Genomic DNA, 18,235 nt, shown 5'->3' with positions numbered 1-18,235 from the left:
TTTAACAATATTTTAATTGCTTTATAGATTAATCAGATATGATACATATAGAATACATGCAGAAATAATAACATAAAAAGTGATTTTTATCAAACTCATTCAAAAAGTTGTCTTTCTATTTCTAGCTTGGTATCAGTGTGACATACTTTTTTACTAATTTCTTTTATTTGCTTACATGAATCTGATAATACTGAGCTATTGTAAAATATTTTGATTGCATTAATTATTTTTAAGCGTATTCAAGATGAAAGAGAAATCTTTTAAAAATTGTTTTCTTTATCGAGATTGATTTCAGACGATAGTGAAATTTTTAAGAAAAATGTGAAATTTTTTAAAATCTTGAATAAAAGTTTCTTATATTTATAAAATGTTTATAAAAAATGTTTTCTATCTTGTTTCAAATTGCCCTCATAAAAAAAATGTTGACATTTTACATGACATTTTATGTCATAGAATAAATTTGAAAATTATGCAAAGTATGACAGGAATAATGGCATTCTATACCGGTCTTATGTTACTTCTTAAGTTGTATTATAACACTAATAGTAAGTTATTTGAAAACTGAAGGACATATTTCTCGTTTAATAAGATATATTAAGACATCTCTTTTGACAAGGTATATTTATTCGTATCCACATATTTAAATTTTAATTATTCCGATTTATTTCATAATACTGATTTCATTATAAGTTCTTCTTAATTAATAATTTAGTGATACGCAGATATATATATATATATATATATATATACGTATGATATGATACGCAGATATATATATATATATATATATATACGTATGTATATAGATATTTTTTTTCTAGAGAAACTTTCAAGGACTCGGAGACTTTGCGTAAGCACCACGTGCTGCATTTTTATTCATGGGAATAAATGCTTTTCGTTATATGTCGGAGTATGATTATTATCGTTGTATTATAAAGGCAAGCAATAAATATACTGTTTTATGAAGCGTTGCATGCGAATACGTAAAAATGTTTAAAGCGTGTTCAAGACGATAAACGCACCGAGCCAAACAGAATTATGTGAAACGTTCGCAAAAATTTTGCGCATGAATCTTTCATTGTATGGAAAATATTCAGAAATACGTAATAGCATATGATGAATATTTATTTATGCTGAGTATCTTTCAGTTCTCTAATGGAACGTGCTCTCAATACGACCATATCTTTATACTTCGACAGAACAATTATCGCAAGCACTACAAAAGTATGTGTACAAAAAGGAAGCCTAAAAAGCGTGTTTTTTACATTTGCATATTGAATGAAAATTAACTAATTACGTTTGTAACAAGACGTTTTAGCGATTATGTGTACAGTACACAATCTTTAACATAAATTATATTTATATTAATCTTTGATATTATAACAATTCGTCTATTTTAAGCCATTGGATTCTGCACAAAAATATATAAAAGTAAAAAATATTAGATGTATAAATAATTTGTAAAATGGTAATATAAAAATATTTAACACAAGGTAGACTAAAAAATAAAATAAATAGGCTGCGTCTGATTTTATGATCCTATTTTTGATCTGAAGGGAGATCCATTTCTTTCATCTATGAATTCTTTGATCAATTTGAACGTTTCTGCAATTTCGCTGAGAAAAATCAACTCTTAATTGATCAAAGAATTCGTAAGTGAAAGGACACACGATAGACGTAGGGACACCTTGGAGGGAAAGGGAGGGCCATATAGATCTACACTGAGAAAAATAGTTTATTAATTTTTCAGCTTGATTAAACTTCTTCAGTTTAAGTATTTATGTATTTAAGTTAAGTATATAAATGATTAAAATAAAGTTCAAATATTTTATATGTAAATATATTTAAACTAAACACATAATTACGTGGACTGAAGAAACGTAATCAAGTCAACAATCAATTTTGTCAAATTAACATTTTTTTCTCATTGTATCTATATTTAAAACGGTTTGATCGAACTTTTTACAATTTTACATACTCTTTTTCTAAATGCAAAAAACTGCTCGACTTAAATGTCAAGGCTAAAAGTATGATCTTTACAATGGTGGAATAAACACGATTTCTTTATCTCTTTCCGTTTTATCATAAAAAATTATCAAAGTTCAGTCTCATTTTGACCCGTCTATTTATATACATGTTCCCTTATGTACGTGATTATTTAGAATACGTTATCAATTTTTTCAATTAATCCCGTCTAATTGATTAATTGTCTGCTAATTCAATTTAATTTAATAAAATGACATTAATTTACTTGTTTTCGTATGCGCATGCGCACATGTTATCTTTCGACGAAATTGAAAGTGGATAGATTATATTGAAAGTGGATTTAATGTTTAACTTTCAAACAACTCGGAAACAACTCAAGCTCGTTGGCGATATGTTTGCACTTCGAGCTTCGTTTATCAACGATAATTTGATGAAGTTTCGAGACACAATGCGGTCAACGCATTATCATAATGATAACACGTTCGCATCGTTCGCTACCCCATCCTTTTGTTGTCGCAAAAATACAAAAGACCAGCCAACTTTGTTGCCTACAGACTATGCCACACCTGTTAACAATTTCATAAGTCAGGGGAATTTGTCGATTAATTCTAATCTAGATAATAGCATTGTCCTTGCGTCGCAACACGGTTTATCAACGATACATTTGTTACGCATACGCCTTTCACGATATCAGTGTTTCTCAAAAGACGTGCGGCACAATTTAATGCATAATATTAAATATAAATTGTGTTTAATTTATTCAATTTATAAACGATTTTGTAATTCATGATCACCTATAGATTAAGCATGAAAAGTAAATATTCATGACAATGTTTTCGATCAAAAAAATAATGGACGTATATTTTTCTCCATTAAAAATAAACGAATGAATAACTATGTAACAATGAAACATGTCTGTATTCGAAATCATAGAGATAACAATCGAAATGGAACGCGTAATTAGAATGCATAATTTAATATGCGGTCATTATTGACGGATCTTTGAGAACTATTAATCCACGTACGAATGTTGCGCAGCCGTATTCGGTTTTCTGTTTTACATGTGCACGTTCGCACATGATTCGCCTTGCGCGCGACCTAGATGCGCAAGATGATGGGTCGTAAGTATATGCCACGACAATTACACATCATTACTTTATGCGTTGCATCCCAGGGGTGATAAGTGCCGATCGAAGAACACCATGGTTACTTCACGGCTAACAAATGGTGTCCTGTCCCGCTACCCGACGCAGCAACTTCTCGCAGTTTTTAACTTGAACTCGGCGGGTTTAGACCACGAAAAGAGGCCGCGTCGGCGCTTACCGTGAAAAGAGGAACTCTACACGCTCAGAGAAAAGGTCAATGTGCACCGATAATGCGATTAATAATTTTCCAAATGCAATCTACGATCTAGGTCGCTGTTCTCTCATGACACTTGGCTGATCATGATCAGTAGTCCGCCGCCGAAGTCCGAAGGACGAGCCAAGGGCAAAGTGCGGAAAAAATGGTGGCCGTTCCACGCGACGGACTTTCAATCCTTGATGTATCCCTGCTTCATTTTCTGTCGCATTCTCGGAATATTCCCGTACAAGATCAACGCTTCGACCTTCGAGTTTTCTAAAGCGCGCTACGTCCTGTCGATCATCGTTATAAGCATCGTAAGTGCGACGGGGCTGACGATACTCTACGAGATTGACGTTGCCGAGAAGATCAAATATGATGGCGTACCTGGAGCACTTCAGTGTAATTGCTACTACGTACTCGGCGGTTTTATAGCGATCGTCACGTGTATCTTGAGCAAACCGCGAATGCATTTACTCCAAACCACATTGGAAATCTCTTCAAGATTGCCTCCCGAAACGTATCAGAAGATGTCAAGGTTGATCCATGCCAAGGACATCATCGGTTTCCTCTTGCTAATCGGCCAAGCGTCGAATTGTTGGTCCGATAATTATGGCGATTTCTTTCTCAAGGTTATAGCAATGTACATCACCCTGCTAGTATTTCAGACGGACATGCTGTACATGAATTGCGTTTGTGTGCTAAAGGCCTGTTTCAAACGAATCAACGACAATCTGGTGAGTCTGCGAGAACACGTGGTGAGCGACGAGCCGCATCTCCTCAGACGGATCTATCACGAGCAGAGAAATCCATTTCTATTAATGGAGCTTAAAGCTCTGAAAAAGCGGCATCTGATAGTCAGCGACACCGTGCAGATGCTGAACGCGATTTTCAGTCTGCAACTTCTCGCCACCATAGTCATGACTTTCGCCGAAATCACTTTCAGCTTGTACTTCTACATAGTACAGTGGCAAGACGGCGTATCCATTATCAATCTGGAGAAACAGATCTGGCACGCGTACTACATCACGTCCGTAGCATATTATTCTATAAAAATAGCGTTTGTGGTATGGGCCTGCGATACCGGCAAAGATCAAGCCCTGCAGATTGGCACGACCGTTCACGACGTGCTCATCAGCACCAGCGATAAGCAGATCAAAGATGAGGTAGTTAATTTTTTTACAAAAATGTTTTGTACGTGACATTTTCATGTGTTGAATCTGTTGATTATATAGTTGTATTTAATTAAATATTCTGACGTTGCAGTTGCAATTGTTTTCCTTGCAAATATTGCATCGTGAAAACACATTTTGCGCGAAGGGCCTTTGTGTGGACGCAACACTCCTCACTGCGGTAAGCGATTTATCATTTGCCTTAATTAATTACAATTGTTTATTTTGTGATTTTGCTTATAGATAGTGGGTAGCATCACCACGTACCTATTAATTTTAATACAATTCTTGGTCACGTCGAAATCTTGCGGAAAATCTTCAGCCAATAGTACGCAGACAATTTAATTGTATACATAATATATATATATATATATATATATATATAAAATAAGGTATATATAAATATATCAAAAAAAAAAAAACATGTTTTTAGATATTAAAATTTTTTTTATGCATTACGAGTAGAACATCGCCTGATATTTTATATTTATATGTATAATGTACAGAACATTTGGAAACTTTTATTATGTAAAACTCAACGAATCAAACATAAGCTTCTAATAAGTTTTATTTGCTTAAGTGCAGCGTGTGAGACGTAATAAAAGTTCTGGACAAATATTGCTTTGGATTTATTAAATTTCATGGTCCAATTTAAGCTGTTAACTTCTTGGATTAAAATTAAAACGAATTAATTCTTACGTCAATAGCCCGGTATGATTTGGATATGCAAAATTGTATGTAACTAATGTGTCAAGTTTTATCTGCGTGACAAGTTTTATCTCGTTCTACGATGGCCAGCGGCAGTTTAGTAACACATATGTATAAAAGAGCAATTAAATTTTCGTTTCATTGAGCGCCACATGAACGGTCATATTGGCGCGGAAATTCAGCGATAAATGCAATCTTCGAGGTCTAAAATCACATGTCAACACTCCGCGCTGCAGGGGAATGGATTGCGCGCTGCAAACTGCAGCATATGTAATTTTCAGGCATTTTTCCCCCTGGAATTCTCGTCCTTATCGTCAGCGAGTGATGCAGGGAAGTGACTTTTGACCTTGTCTATCACTTTGCAATTGCTAAATCGTAAATTGGTAATTTTGCATGGCCTTGAATTTTTTTTACAAATGCAAATGTGTATTTCGTATTTTAAAGCAATGAAGATTTATCGCTTCGTCGATTTGACGTTTGTTATCTGGCATTTGTAAAAAAAGAAACGAAGATACCGCCTTCTCAATGTCTTTGTCAACGACGGCTGATTGAAGTAAATGGTGCTAAAATGAGCTCATGGAAACGCGTGTGGTATAAAAAAGTAATTTATCGCGGGTTATTATAGGTATGATAATAATAATAAGGAGTACGTCACACGTCTACTGCGGTTTGTATTGTTTAATAGCGTTTCGCCGGCGAAGGCCACAAAACTGAGTTTTCATTCAGTGCGGAGGCATGTGGGGTGTAGCCGGATTGCGATCTATTGTCGTCAAGGTCAACGTTCTACTGCGTGATAATATCCATACACAGACGCAAAGGTTAATTTAGATTAAATGCGTTAATGATTTCAATCGGACTTTAATGCTGCGACGCGAGGCTTGGATCACGACAAGTAGATGATGCATTGTCTCACGCTTGAGCACCGTGCAGATACTTTGGACAAATTTTTCTACCGGAATCGCCTCTGCACTCGCCTCTGCACTCGCCTCATCCCTTCTCCTTTCTCGTATTTTCCTCTTATTTTGTCTGGAGACCAAAAAGCAACGAAATCGACGAATATAGGTCGAGTAAATTATTTCGGCACCGGGCGACGACGCGCCGTTTATCTCGCACTGGACATCGGTCCGGACGAGCATATTTCGGCACGAACTGAATGAGACTGCAATTTATGCAACATCATGCTGATGCGAATAAGCATTGCTGCCCGCTGTAGAAAAACGTTGCGTGTAAAAACTAAAATGTCAACAGACTAGATAGAGTCAAGTGGCTAATAGTAAAATGCATGGAAGTTTTCGTTACGTATTACATAATGCAATGACAAATAAACTGGGCGCAACATCTTTTTTCCGATGTGTTAATGTAATTAGCTCTTTACCACGCCATATGTACATAGTAAAAATTTTTTGTATTAATTTTAACACATTTTACATGCTTTAAACGATCCACACAAATTTTCGTGTTAATTTAATATAAAATGAAAGATTAATACAAAGAAATATAACACTTTGATAACTTGGAAACCAATTGTGGAAGCAGATTTTTCCAATAAAATTAAAATTTATGGTTGATACGTATATTCATTAATTTTTTCATTTATCTTAATTTACGTTTCAAGACTACATTAATTTTATAATTTATATTATTTGTTTATTCACATATAAATTTTAACACTAAGAAATGTTAAATATTAACACAAAATCTTCAAATGACGCAGTCACATAATGCTAAATTAATATTTTGGTGTGATAAAAATTCAATACAAATATTTTAACCAGAGTCGATTTTAACACAAATCAAAACATGTGTTTTTTACTATGTCCGCGCGATTTTGATAAGAAACAAATAAAGCGGCACAGCGCTGCATAACGGTGCTATTTATACGAGATATCCTAGACTTTCTCGCCAACTTTAACATTAGAACGAAGAGGTGAACTTGCGATAAACCATAGCCTCTCGCGATATTTTTGCTAAAGAAAGATCGATTCAAATTTCGTCAAAGAGGCCATTGACGTAAGACTCTCTTAATCTGAAATACCCATCGTCATGATATTATTTAATATTAATAAAGTGATGACGTCTATTACTGATAATATATGATTATTATATGAATATTATGAGAAGTAAATAATCATGAGAATATTTTAAATCAGCGGAAATATTCTTTACATATAACAGTTATAAAGTTTATGAACATCTTATTAATAATTTACATTAATTTTTTATCAAAATAGTATTCATAGAATATTCCACATTTTCATAATGTATGGAAATAATGTACCACCCAACATACGCATTTTATATAATATTGAATATTGTAATATATAAAAAAAATGGGAACATAAAACATTGATACATTTCCATAATATAAAAATAATATTAAAAATATTGAATATTCTCGGAATATTATTTTGACTTTTAATAATACTCGTATAATATTCTAGGAATATTATAGCGCTTATAGGAACATTCCGTGCGCACCGTATAGGTGTCAAGTGGTTCTATAGGTGAAACCATGACAACACGTGCTGCGCGGCGACGCACATGGCGCGCATCTAGCGCAAGGAGACTGCATTTACGTGAATATATACATCGCGACAGCTGCATTCCATGGATCGCTCGCGAAACGAGATCTCACGAGTTAGAGCATCATTGTACGCGCCGCGATTCTTTCAGACAGTCCGGAATTCCGTTCTTTTGTCTAATTCTGGCGGCGGGGAAAGAGGTGAGCGAGTATGTGTGCGTGTATGTGGGAAAGAGAGAGACAGAGGAATGCAGCAGCAGCGCGCGTGTAGGCGATCACGCGATTTCGCGATCGCGTCTCATCGCGCGCCGCGGCGCCTCCGACCAATGCGCAATTGTCAGTGCCGCGCCGACCGCCGCGCAGAGTGAACGTTGAAGAGTGTTGCTCTTGCGCGAACCGCTGTAACACGAATACATCGCTTGCGAATCGGACCCACTGTTCGGGGAACAGCAGCCGTAGCGAATTCTTCCCTCTCGGCTGAGCAACGTCGCGCGTCGCGTACACCTGCCAAAAGGTCGAGGTGCTTCGAAGAGAAACGGAAACGTTTGATAAAAAAAAAAAAATAAATAAAAAAAGAAAAAAAAAAGAAACGGAGTTCAAAGTGCTAGTGAAATTGAACGACTCGCGCAGACGCGGACTAACGTGCGATCTTTGCGCTCGTTAATGGACGTTCGAGAGCGTATCGAACTGGTACACGATTAGATAAAGCGGAAAAGAGGCGGCGGGTTCGGTGGATGCAAGTTCGCGAACGAGCGTCGTGCGACCTGGTGATCCATGCGAGAAACGCGATCTTGTCCGCGGATTTCCCGATGCCGCTGCCGAATCCGCGTCACGGGTTCTCCTCTGCGCATCTCGCGGTAACGAGCACAGCGACCAGATCTGGGATATAAAGCGAGCAGACACGTAATCGGCGTGCCGTCCGTCGACGCGAGTGCCTGGGATGCAGCGACTTTAATTCCCGCGTGAGAGAGCGCCGTCGATCTACGCCGCGCGGCCGTGCTTCGAGAGGTGCAAGGGCGCCTCTCGAGACCGATTCCCGTTCGACCGAGTAAGTTACCGGCATTTGCTTTCATATTCGCCTCGCATGAGACGCGACGACGCGACGCTTCCCACATGCATACGCCGCCGCAGCCCGAGAAATTTCTATGTTGCAACGCTGTTTTTCGGATCTTGGTATTATGATGTCCGCAGTAAAACGGGCTTACCGTCCGGAACTTCCCCTCATTAAACTTTGTCACGTGTAACTGCGCACGAAAGAATTTTTTTTCAGTTGTTTTTTTTTTTACGCAATGGACAATAATTAAAGCTTACCGCCGTAATGAGTAGTTAATTACCGAGCACTTTCGAAACTTTCGGTCCACGTCGTGACGTCTTATCTCTTTATCTAGTTCCGGTAATTACCTGTATTTATGTTAAGCTGATGACTTCAAGGAGGATATATTTATTTATTTTTTGTCAGTACATTGTTAAGTAAATTCGTCCGCTTATCTTAAAAAATTTGCGAGTTACGCTTTTGTTTTTAAAGTAGTATCTCAAAATAATTCTTTTATATTTAACATTTGCTGTTATTAAGAAACCGACGACACGGACAATGAAACGGAAGATTGGGTTCGTGCTATATTTACGTCGGCGCGACTCTTGTATCACCAATCCTAATCGAGACGACGTGCCAAGAAATGTGGGTAAAGCATTTGGCGCACTTTGTGGAATTGTTAGGGCACTATCTCTCGTCATAAATAAGTGCGTGGCTCGTCTAACTCGTATAAAAAGTCACGACGATCGTTCGCTTTATAATACATGGGAAATTTTGAGTCGCCTTCAGCGAAAATTCATTATCACTATTATACAAGTCACAATTTCAAATATCACGCGAAAAATGAATTTAAAGATAATCCGAGCAAATCTTTTCCCAGCAAAGCGCCGAGAAAAGAATAATTTAAGCTCGAGATATGAGCTCAGATAACATTAACGAAAAGTAAATAGATAAAAAATACGATTAAAACGGCCGGAATGAATTGAGCAAATAATTAATAAGAGAACGCCGCGGTAAGGTCTAATTGAGGTTTCGCGCGCGAATCCGCGCGGCGGAAGTCAGTGAACTTTTTGCAGACTGTACGCGACGCGCGATAGACGTTTCCGTTAGACGCGCTCGAGCGCGCAATAGCGTCTTTGAGTTATTATATGCTGTTAGCAGAGACTAACGAGAATTTATGAACGCGACAATGAGTCGTCTAGTCTTGTCGACAATATACGCGACGAGTTTCTCATACCATTGACTCCAGCCGCACAACTCTTCTGCCTCAAATTGTTCTCTCGAGAATTGATCGCTTTATTCTCCTCTCTAATCTTCGATAATGTTATTTTCGAAGAGAAACGTAAGAAATTTCTTTGCTTGCTGTATACTCGTACATTGCTTTTGTTGTTACAATTAAATTCTAAATAATCCGCTATCAAACTTTCTTCTACCTCACGTACAAAAGAATGAAATTTAATAAAAAGAAACTGAAAGTTGTTTTTCATCTTTAATTAACTTAATGGGAGCTATTTCTTTGCAATTCCAATTTTCTCACGCAGAATAAAAAAAAATCAAACGTCAGCGGCGACGTCAATCATTATTTGATTCGCGCATGTTGCTCGATTCGTGTTTATCTCCGCGCGGACCTAACGTGACGTGCATAACGGCGTAACGGACGCGAAGTGCATTGAAAACGTTCACCGAAGACGGATTGAGTCAACTTGTGCTAATATTGTCGTTCGATAAATTCGGCGCGAACAAACAGCCGGCGACGTGCTCGATTGTCATCGTGACAAAACTTACGTGCACGTACGGCGAGATATTTTAATTTCCATCCAAGGTTGTTTTGTGTCTGCACACGTAGTTCATCGAAGCGATCATTGTAGAAACCGTTTGAATGAAAGGTGTGAATTCGCGTGTTTTGACTCGCGCGGCTGCGTTCGTCGAATTATCGTTTTCGGCGGGACGGCAAATAAGTGATTTTGCGAATCGTTCGATATACGTGTGTGAAGGCGGATCGTATTATATGTATATCGTTTATCATCGTCCGTCGCATTATCCACCGTGCGGTGGCACGCGCGCTATAAAAACGTGACGATTAGCAATGTGCCAGATAGCGATGTCTTACCCATCCTACGCGCAGCTACCTCCACCAGATGGACCGAATTATAATTAATAAATATAAACCTGTTTCTCCCTTGTATTTTGAAATTTTACGAATGTAATAATGCCGTACGCATTACTGCGGTAAAGTAGAGGGGAAGGCATTTTATGGGCCTTGTAGATATAATGGCTACTCGTAATATCTCCCTTATTACACCGAAACAACGATTTTGCTGAAATACAGATTGAAAATAATCATGTTGGACCATTAAAATATTTATATTGGATGTTTCCTGCTGGTTTCTGGAATGTCAAAAATTTTTACAACAATATTAACAAGTTTTTGAGTGCCCTGCATAATTATTTGGATAGCAACATAAAATTATTTTCTGATCTGTAGAAAAATTTTTATAAATACTGCAGTAAAATTATTCTTTTCGTGTAGCGGATTAATTCTAGTAATTATTTATAGAATTATTTGTTTACTAGTCCGTCGTTATCTAATGGTTTTTACCTCTGAGCATTTTAAAACTTTTTTAACAGGTATATCTTAGCATTTAATTATATATACTTCCTCATTCTTTTTTATTAAACTTGAGTGCATTAGTACACGAATATACATTTACTTGAGCGTTTTCTTTTTGTTATTTAATATTTTACTCGGTTGCACACACAGTTATGCCAAACTGAAACAATAGCATGAAATTTTGCTAGCACCCCTTTAAGCGTGCTGACGTAACAGACTTGATACGGCTTCTTCTTCAAAGTTTTTCATGTCGAAGTAATTAGTTGATCGATAAGTGAATCGATAAGTTGATTGTAGTTCTACTGCCAATTTACAGTTTATATTACTTGTATCATAAGTGAAAAAATTATTTACATACATTTGCATATATTCTGCAATATTTTCTCTCCATTTTGAATGAATGTATAATTTTATAACGAAACACTGTATTTTTTAAACGAAACTAAATTTATTTTTGTGTGGGTGGACTATCTTATTTTCTTTGAACATTTTATGCACTGTCGTCAGATTTTTATAAATAATATCCCATGTAATAAATATTTCATAACTTAAGTCTAGAATCGATTAAACAATATTAACGATGACAGTGACGAATGTACTCATTAAATTTTTCGTTTAAAAAGCTGATTATTAATGAAGTAAATATACAAAATGTAAATGCGTAGCCGTAATACCATCTTCTCAACATATTCGATTTAATTTATAAAAATTAAATGAGCATACGTGTGTAGAGTATCCTATTCCCTTTTTTTTCTCTTTCTTATTATATCACCGTTTCTTCGCACACAGATGTAAACTAAAAAAATTACGATTCTAAATAATATCATACACTTTTGAATACGCAGTTTATCGTGAAGTTTACGCGTGGCGTTTAAACGTGAGAGTCTCCGAAGTTATAGTCGACGTGATAATTGCGCTCGGGCACGGTTACGTACAGCGAGTAACGTAGGTAATATTTCGCGAAAACACGAAATATTACCTACGTTCAAAGCGGATAAAGCAAATACTTTATTACAATTGGTTTCTTCACTTGGAATCATCCAGCGAAGAATTAAAGGCAAGAATCAATCGTATTAAATAATCTGTGAGCGCTCCCTGATCTGCTTTGTCTGCTGAAAATAGGCAATCTATGAGCGAAGCAAACCGGGAATGCGGACCTATTATTTACCTGTTATTTTACAAAAAAAAATATATATATATAGTTAGATGCTCATTTTTTTTTTATTTTATGGTCAATGTCGTCGCCTTTCCGAGATCCGGTCTCCATTCGCTTCGATCATTTGACCTTGCCCGTGATAGTCATTGTCACGATTCCAGTCGATCGGAACTAGCTATTCGAACGGATGCGATTCACTTGAGAAAAGACATCGTAATTTTACGCCTTGTTTGGAATGAATTCAATTCATTTCTTTTTTCGAGGTCGTTTCGCAAACTGCGTCACGTGCATTTTGAAGATAATATACTTATTAACTTAACTTATAATTTTCCCAAGCGATAATTTGCCGAAGACATGGTAATATCTTGCATAAATTCGCGCCAAGTGACGTACTTGCAATTCGAAATGTAGGCAAACGGAGAATACTTTAATTTGGTTCAATCTGCATGTGCAATTAAACCGGCGGCTTTTACGCACGAGTAAAATCTCGATTTACGTCAGCCATTTCGCGCGCCTTCTTCCGCGATGTTGCATCGCCTTCGAATTACGGCCAATGTTGGTTTTGCGCAGTTGGTTTTCGCACTTCCAATTGCGTCGTTAAGACTTTCCATTTATCTTGTATATCTCAGCGTGCTCCGATTGCTACACATCGCGTTGCTTCACTACTCTCTCGGAGTCCTATTGCGACGCAATTCGGAGCTCGGGCATGCACGGAGCATGCCTCAACAAAGTTCTTGATTCGTGTCGCTACTTCAGTCGGCGCTACCTTTCATTCCCCAGGCGGAGGCATTAATTATGCGGGAGGAAAGAGTCCGCGTATGTACAACGAATGCACGTGTGTGCGATTTGCACGCAAATGGCGACCCCGTTGACATCATGAGGCGTGCATTTTCTACGAGTTCTTGACTTTCCTTATGATCAGTACAGACCTCATCCTGATCAAGACGTGCGTTTACATGAGATGTAAAAAAAATACAGCACACAAAAAATTAACGCAATCTTATTAATTGACGTAAATATTTTTAGAGCACACATGTGCAGTTTCCATTCTCATTTTCCTCATTAAATTTCTATACGAAAATTATTTCAACTTCTCGTGGTAAAGTAGAGGAACGGCGGGAAAGTGGGAGAAAGGTAGAGGAATCAAACACTGCCGCTCGAAGTATTTGTGTTTCTAAACTCGATCATCGTTCGTGACGTCCCTTCCTCCTCCCCCCCCCCTCCCTTTAAACACTGACGAAATCGCGATTGCCGCGTTTCAATTCGACGAGTGATTTTCGCGCACTTTCTCTCGTCGTCCCGAGAGAGCGAACGAATCCATTCATGAGAGAGCGGAAAGATAATAATTTTCTACGAGCGTACAAGAGTGCCGCGACGTAAGACGCACGATGACAAGTTGTTTTTCTCGGGCTACGTAATGGCACGATGCACGGCGCGTTACAGCGGAGATAAAATCGGATCTGGGTTGCGCCGCAAGTCGCGAGTGCGTGAGTCAGTCGCCGGTCGCGTCGTCCGCTGGAACAAACAGAATTATTAGGCTGATGTACGAATAACGGCTGCTTCGGCATTGACCGATGCATATTTTTCTACTAGATAAACGTTTCCACGAAACCCATTACGTAAGAGGTTCGGCAAAACCTTCGAGAGAATGCGTGATAGAGTACATTTTTCTCTCCCTCAAATCAGAGTGGAACACTTCTTTTGGGATCCAAGTCGCGTACAAGGTAAAGCGAGAGGGCTTATCTAATTGAATTCGTTGAGAAAAACAACTTGGCAACGATAAAGAAATATCATTCCATTACTTTTTTGTGCTTATTACTCGAGTATTTGCTGCCTCTATAATTGTTTCTTCTTTGAGAAAATACGACGCTAAGACTTATGTACGCAAACAAAATTTTTATTTTAAAATAAGGCTCGATAAATACGCACAACTAACGATCCATTCTAAAAATTCTAGAATGGAATTATTTATAATATATAAAGGAGTGTGCAAGCGCAATGTGTGTATATAGACAGACATTTATTTCAATGAACGTACTACGTAACACTATGTTACCATTTACACTTCCGACTGATCGCCCGCTGTGAGAAATTGACGAGCATTCATTCGATCCTCGTAACGAGCCACTTTCATTAGCGCCGCGATAATCAAGATCTTAATCGTCCAGTATAGCATGCCAGTAAATATCAATTATCAAAATAAAAAAAATTCGCAAATCCAAAAAAAATTCTTTACTCTACGCTATGTAATTATTTAATTACTTTTACATAATTATTCTATTTGCCTGACAAAATAAATGAAGCTATTCATAAAGATAAATTAACGAGTTATTTTGCAAATTGCTTAATTAATTTTTTTCTCACATTGATATTACATATTTAAAAACTTTGGAGTTTTTCTCACGGCAAGCACAAATATTTTCGATCTCGATAATTATGCGCATTTATGAGTCTTGTGGAATGGCTGTGTCGGTTATCACGCATGACGCGACATTTTTTTTTACGTATATCGACGTAAACAAGTATAAGTTTTTTTTTTTATGAGCATCGCGACGACACACACTCATAGTACTGATAATTACGCGATATACGTACACCGGGGATTCATAAGTTTCTAATGAAGATGCAATCGAGCGCATGTGTTAAAAAAATATATTTCTACCACAATGTTCTATAGTTTATGACAATGACCTATGTGAAATTATTTCTTCGAATGTATGATTAATACATTCAGAATAGAAAAAAAAAAAACCATTTCTATCATAATGTTCTATAATTTATGACAAGGACATATGTGAAATCATTTCTCCGAATGTATGATTAAGTAATACAGAATACATGGTTCCAAATTACCGAAATTAAACGCTCGCCTTCAGAAGTTCTCAATTTATATTCTTCCTTAAAAAAACATTAAATTAATGTAAATTATTTACACGTGCAAATATAACGTAGTAAATTTACATCGCGCGTTTTAATTTTTCTAGAGAGCTATAAAATTATTAAATTAAACCGAAAAGAATTTTTCACACCAAGTGATCCATTGTTTTTCTCAAATATCTCGAAACATCTCCGAGATGTCATGAATCATATTTAGACATGGTGCATAGTTACGATGACGCGTACCGATGATGATGCGCCGTCATATTCCTTGAGAAGATCACGCGAAGCTAGAGAAACCTCTGGACGAGTCAGAGGCGCCCGGAAGTGATCTGTATCGCGAGTGCCCGTTTATAGGCGCCGACGAGGGACGCACGTGTCACCAAATTAAATTAAGCGCGGCCACTGACGTTGGCAACCCGCGTCTCTCGATGCTTGCATAGAGAATCAACCTCTCGAGTTACTCTTTGTTTTTCAACCAACAACCATGATATTTTTACATGCAATTCTTCAGAGTGCAGACAAGATTGTTATGGCTGGGCTTTCGTGTATCTTAAAATACTAGTTTTGTTTTAAAACTCTTCGGGATAATTTATCCAAGTTTGAGCACAATCAATCTCGGAGGTTATCAAGTGCAAACCATTACGGATACGAGGTATGATATGAGAAATTCAAAACACATTCACATCTCGGTATTTTTGCAAAATGCAGACACACAGATTGAGTGATTTAAAACGTTCAGGTCGAAACTGGGGTATCTTTGGTGTCGATAACTCTAGGAAAAGTATCTGTTTGCAAGGAAATATTTTGAAAACATCCTGCGTTTGGTTTAATATAGATATTCTTTATACGTGCAACATGTCGATATGCTTAAGAAATACATGTTTATTTTCGAATACATATTCAACACACATGTACCTTTATGTAATTATTCTTTTTATTGTTTCCTTTTAATTTATCTACACGGCAATACCGACACGATAAGAAATACCGGTGTTTTATGAGAAAAACATCGAACATTGATATATATTTACGTTATTTGACTTCGAGAAACGAGAGCGTCGATAAAATTTAATCTTAAACTTAATCTTGTATCAACACGAATGATTTAATGAATTCTTTTTGTTTTGTAATACTATAAATACCGAGATAAACAGCGGTTTCTATCTCTCCCTTAAAAACAAGTTACATTAAAAGAATAGACCTAGCACATTATACCCAAGTCTGAGTTCGTGCATGACCTTGAGTTAGAACGTTTCGGAAAACGACTTTGGCGTATACGTGTGATCTTATCGTTTGGAGTGAGTATTTTTTATACCTGAATATTTATATATATTTTTTTTATTGTCAATTAATTCTCGTTTATATTGAAGGAATTTGATGAAATGTTGGAAATTAAAAAGCAATAATTCTGAGTTAAAATGTGAGAAAATGCGTCGCTACTATATTTGCGTTAAATGTTATAAATAATATTAAAAAATATTTCTTGCAATCAGTTTTAAGTTTTGGTAACACAGTTTTAATAAAATGCATTATTTAGCATACAAATGCAACGTACTTCTAATTTATCTATATGTTCATTCATACATATTAATAAACATTATTTTTAGGTAATTGAATAATTTAACTTTTTGAACAACCGACATTTGCACTATTTTTTTATAATTTATAATTAACTTTAAGATATAAATGTATTTTTCCCTGAATCATTTTTGTCTCGAGAAATACATTTTTACGTGAAAACGTTTTTTATTTTGTTGCCAATAATTACAACATATATAAATATATATATTTTTTTTCAATTAAGATTTATAATTTTCGAAATGTTAAATCCTGTATGTGATGTAAGAATCACTAAACGATTTTTTTGTACTTGTAATGAAAATTTATTCTAACGTAAATGACGAATAGTCTTGTACGAAAAAGATGCATAAAAATGACATGTAGATAGAAGGTTAATTGATAGTTTAACTAATTCATAATTGCAAAAGCTATTTTACAAATTCTTATCAATTACACTTGACAGTAATATAATATGATAAAATTTATAACTTAAATATTAAATTCAATATATATTTAGAAATATATAGAATCTGAAAAAAATTAGTAAAACTGTATATTCTATTCATTTATGCATACTTAATATATTCTTTCCTGTGACTAATTGACAATTTTAATCGAAATGCATTTCTATTAAGCGTGACTTCTTGAATTTTATTTCAAGATAAATCAGACTTCTTTTTGTTCTCTCTTAAGCAAATAAATAAATAAAATATCAATTCGTTTCTCACGCAAAATGCCATACGTTCGCAAGTTGCGACTTCTGCGAGAACACCGCAGAAGTCGTCATGCACGAAAGTAACGGTTCACACCAATGTGACTACTGCTTGAAACAATCCGTACGCATCAGTCATGCAAAACAGGGAACCGTGGTTCAACAATGCCATTATGAGCGAGCGTGGTTGCAAAGTTGTCGCGTTTATGGCCATACGTTTCGTTCTCAAGTGGGCAGTTTGTAGTACTCAACGAGTATATTAAAGTATAAATATATTCCGCGAGTTGTTGAGTTGAAAGCAAATATTGTCAAAAGCAAATAGTTTGTAATTTAATACTGCAATAAAGTTCTACGTATCTCGAAGCCTGCAAGTGACCAATACCGGATTTTCATTTGTAATCGTATTTCGAGCGTAAACAACAAGTCCGGCGGGACATCTGCCATTTTGTTATTAAGTTTTTAACAAATAAAAAGCTTGTTTTTATACAATGCAAATAAGTTACAGCTTGTTTTCGTTCTTAAATGGAAATTTTTGTTCTCTCCAAAACAACTGTT

The 18,235-nt window shown here is 36.2% G+C and overlaps 2 protein-coding genes across 3 annotated transcripts in view; both read left to right on the top strand.

Annotated features, from left to right (window-relative positions):
• The first annotated feature begins 3,254 nt into the window (after positions 1 to 3,254).
• LOC105201625 lies at positions 3,255 to 5,102 on the top strand. Its single transcript, XM_011169705.3, has 3 exons — positions 3,255 to 4,493; positions 4,594 to 4,680; positions 4,743 to 5,102. The coding sequence occupies exons 1-3, from the start codon at positions 3,432 to 3,434 to the stop codon at positions 4,842 to 4,844; spliced, it is 1,251 nt and encodes a 416-aa protein (XP_011168007.2). The 5' UTR covers positions 3,255 to 3,431; the 3' UTR covers positions 4,845 to 5,102.
• A 2,948-nt stretch (positions 5,103 to 8,050) lies between these two features.
• The window catches only part of LOC105201618 (receptor-type guanylate cyclase gcy-3), a 37,357-nt gene continuing 27,172 nt past the window's right edge, over positions 8,051 to 18,235 (top strand). For both annotated transcript variants that reach the window (XM_011169694.3, XM_039455254.1), the window contains exon 1: positions 8,051 to 8,776. The gene's annotated coding sequence lies outside the window, so the exon portion shown is untranslated. The remainder of the gene's footprint in view (positions 8,777 to 18,235) is intronic.

Source organism: Solenopsis invicta, chromosome 11 (assembly GCF_016802725.1).
Source record: "Solenopsis invicta isolate M01_SB chromosome 11, UNIL_Sinv_3.0, whole genome shotgun sequence".
NCBI classification, from domain to species: domain Eukaryota; kingdom Metazoa; phylum Arthropoda; class Insecta; order Hymenoptera; family Formicidae; genus Solenopsis; species Solenopsis invicta.
This window is presented reverse-complemented; position numbering and strand designations above follow the sequence as displayed.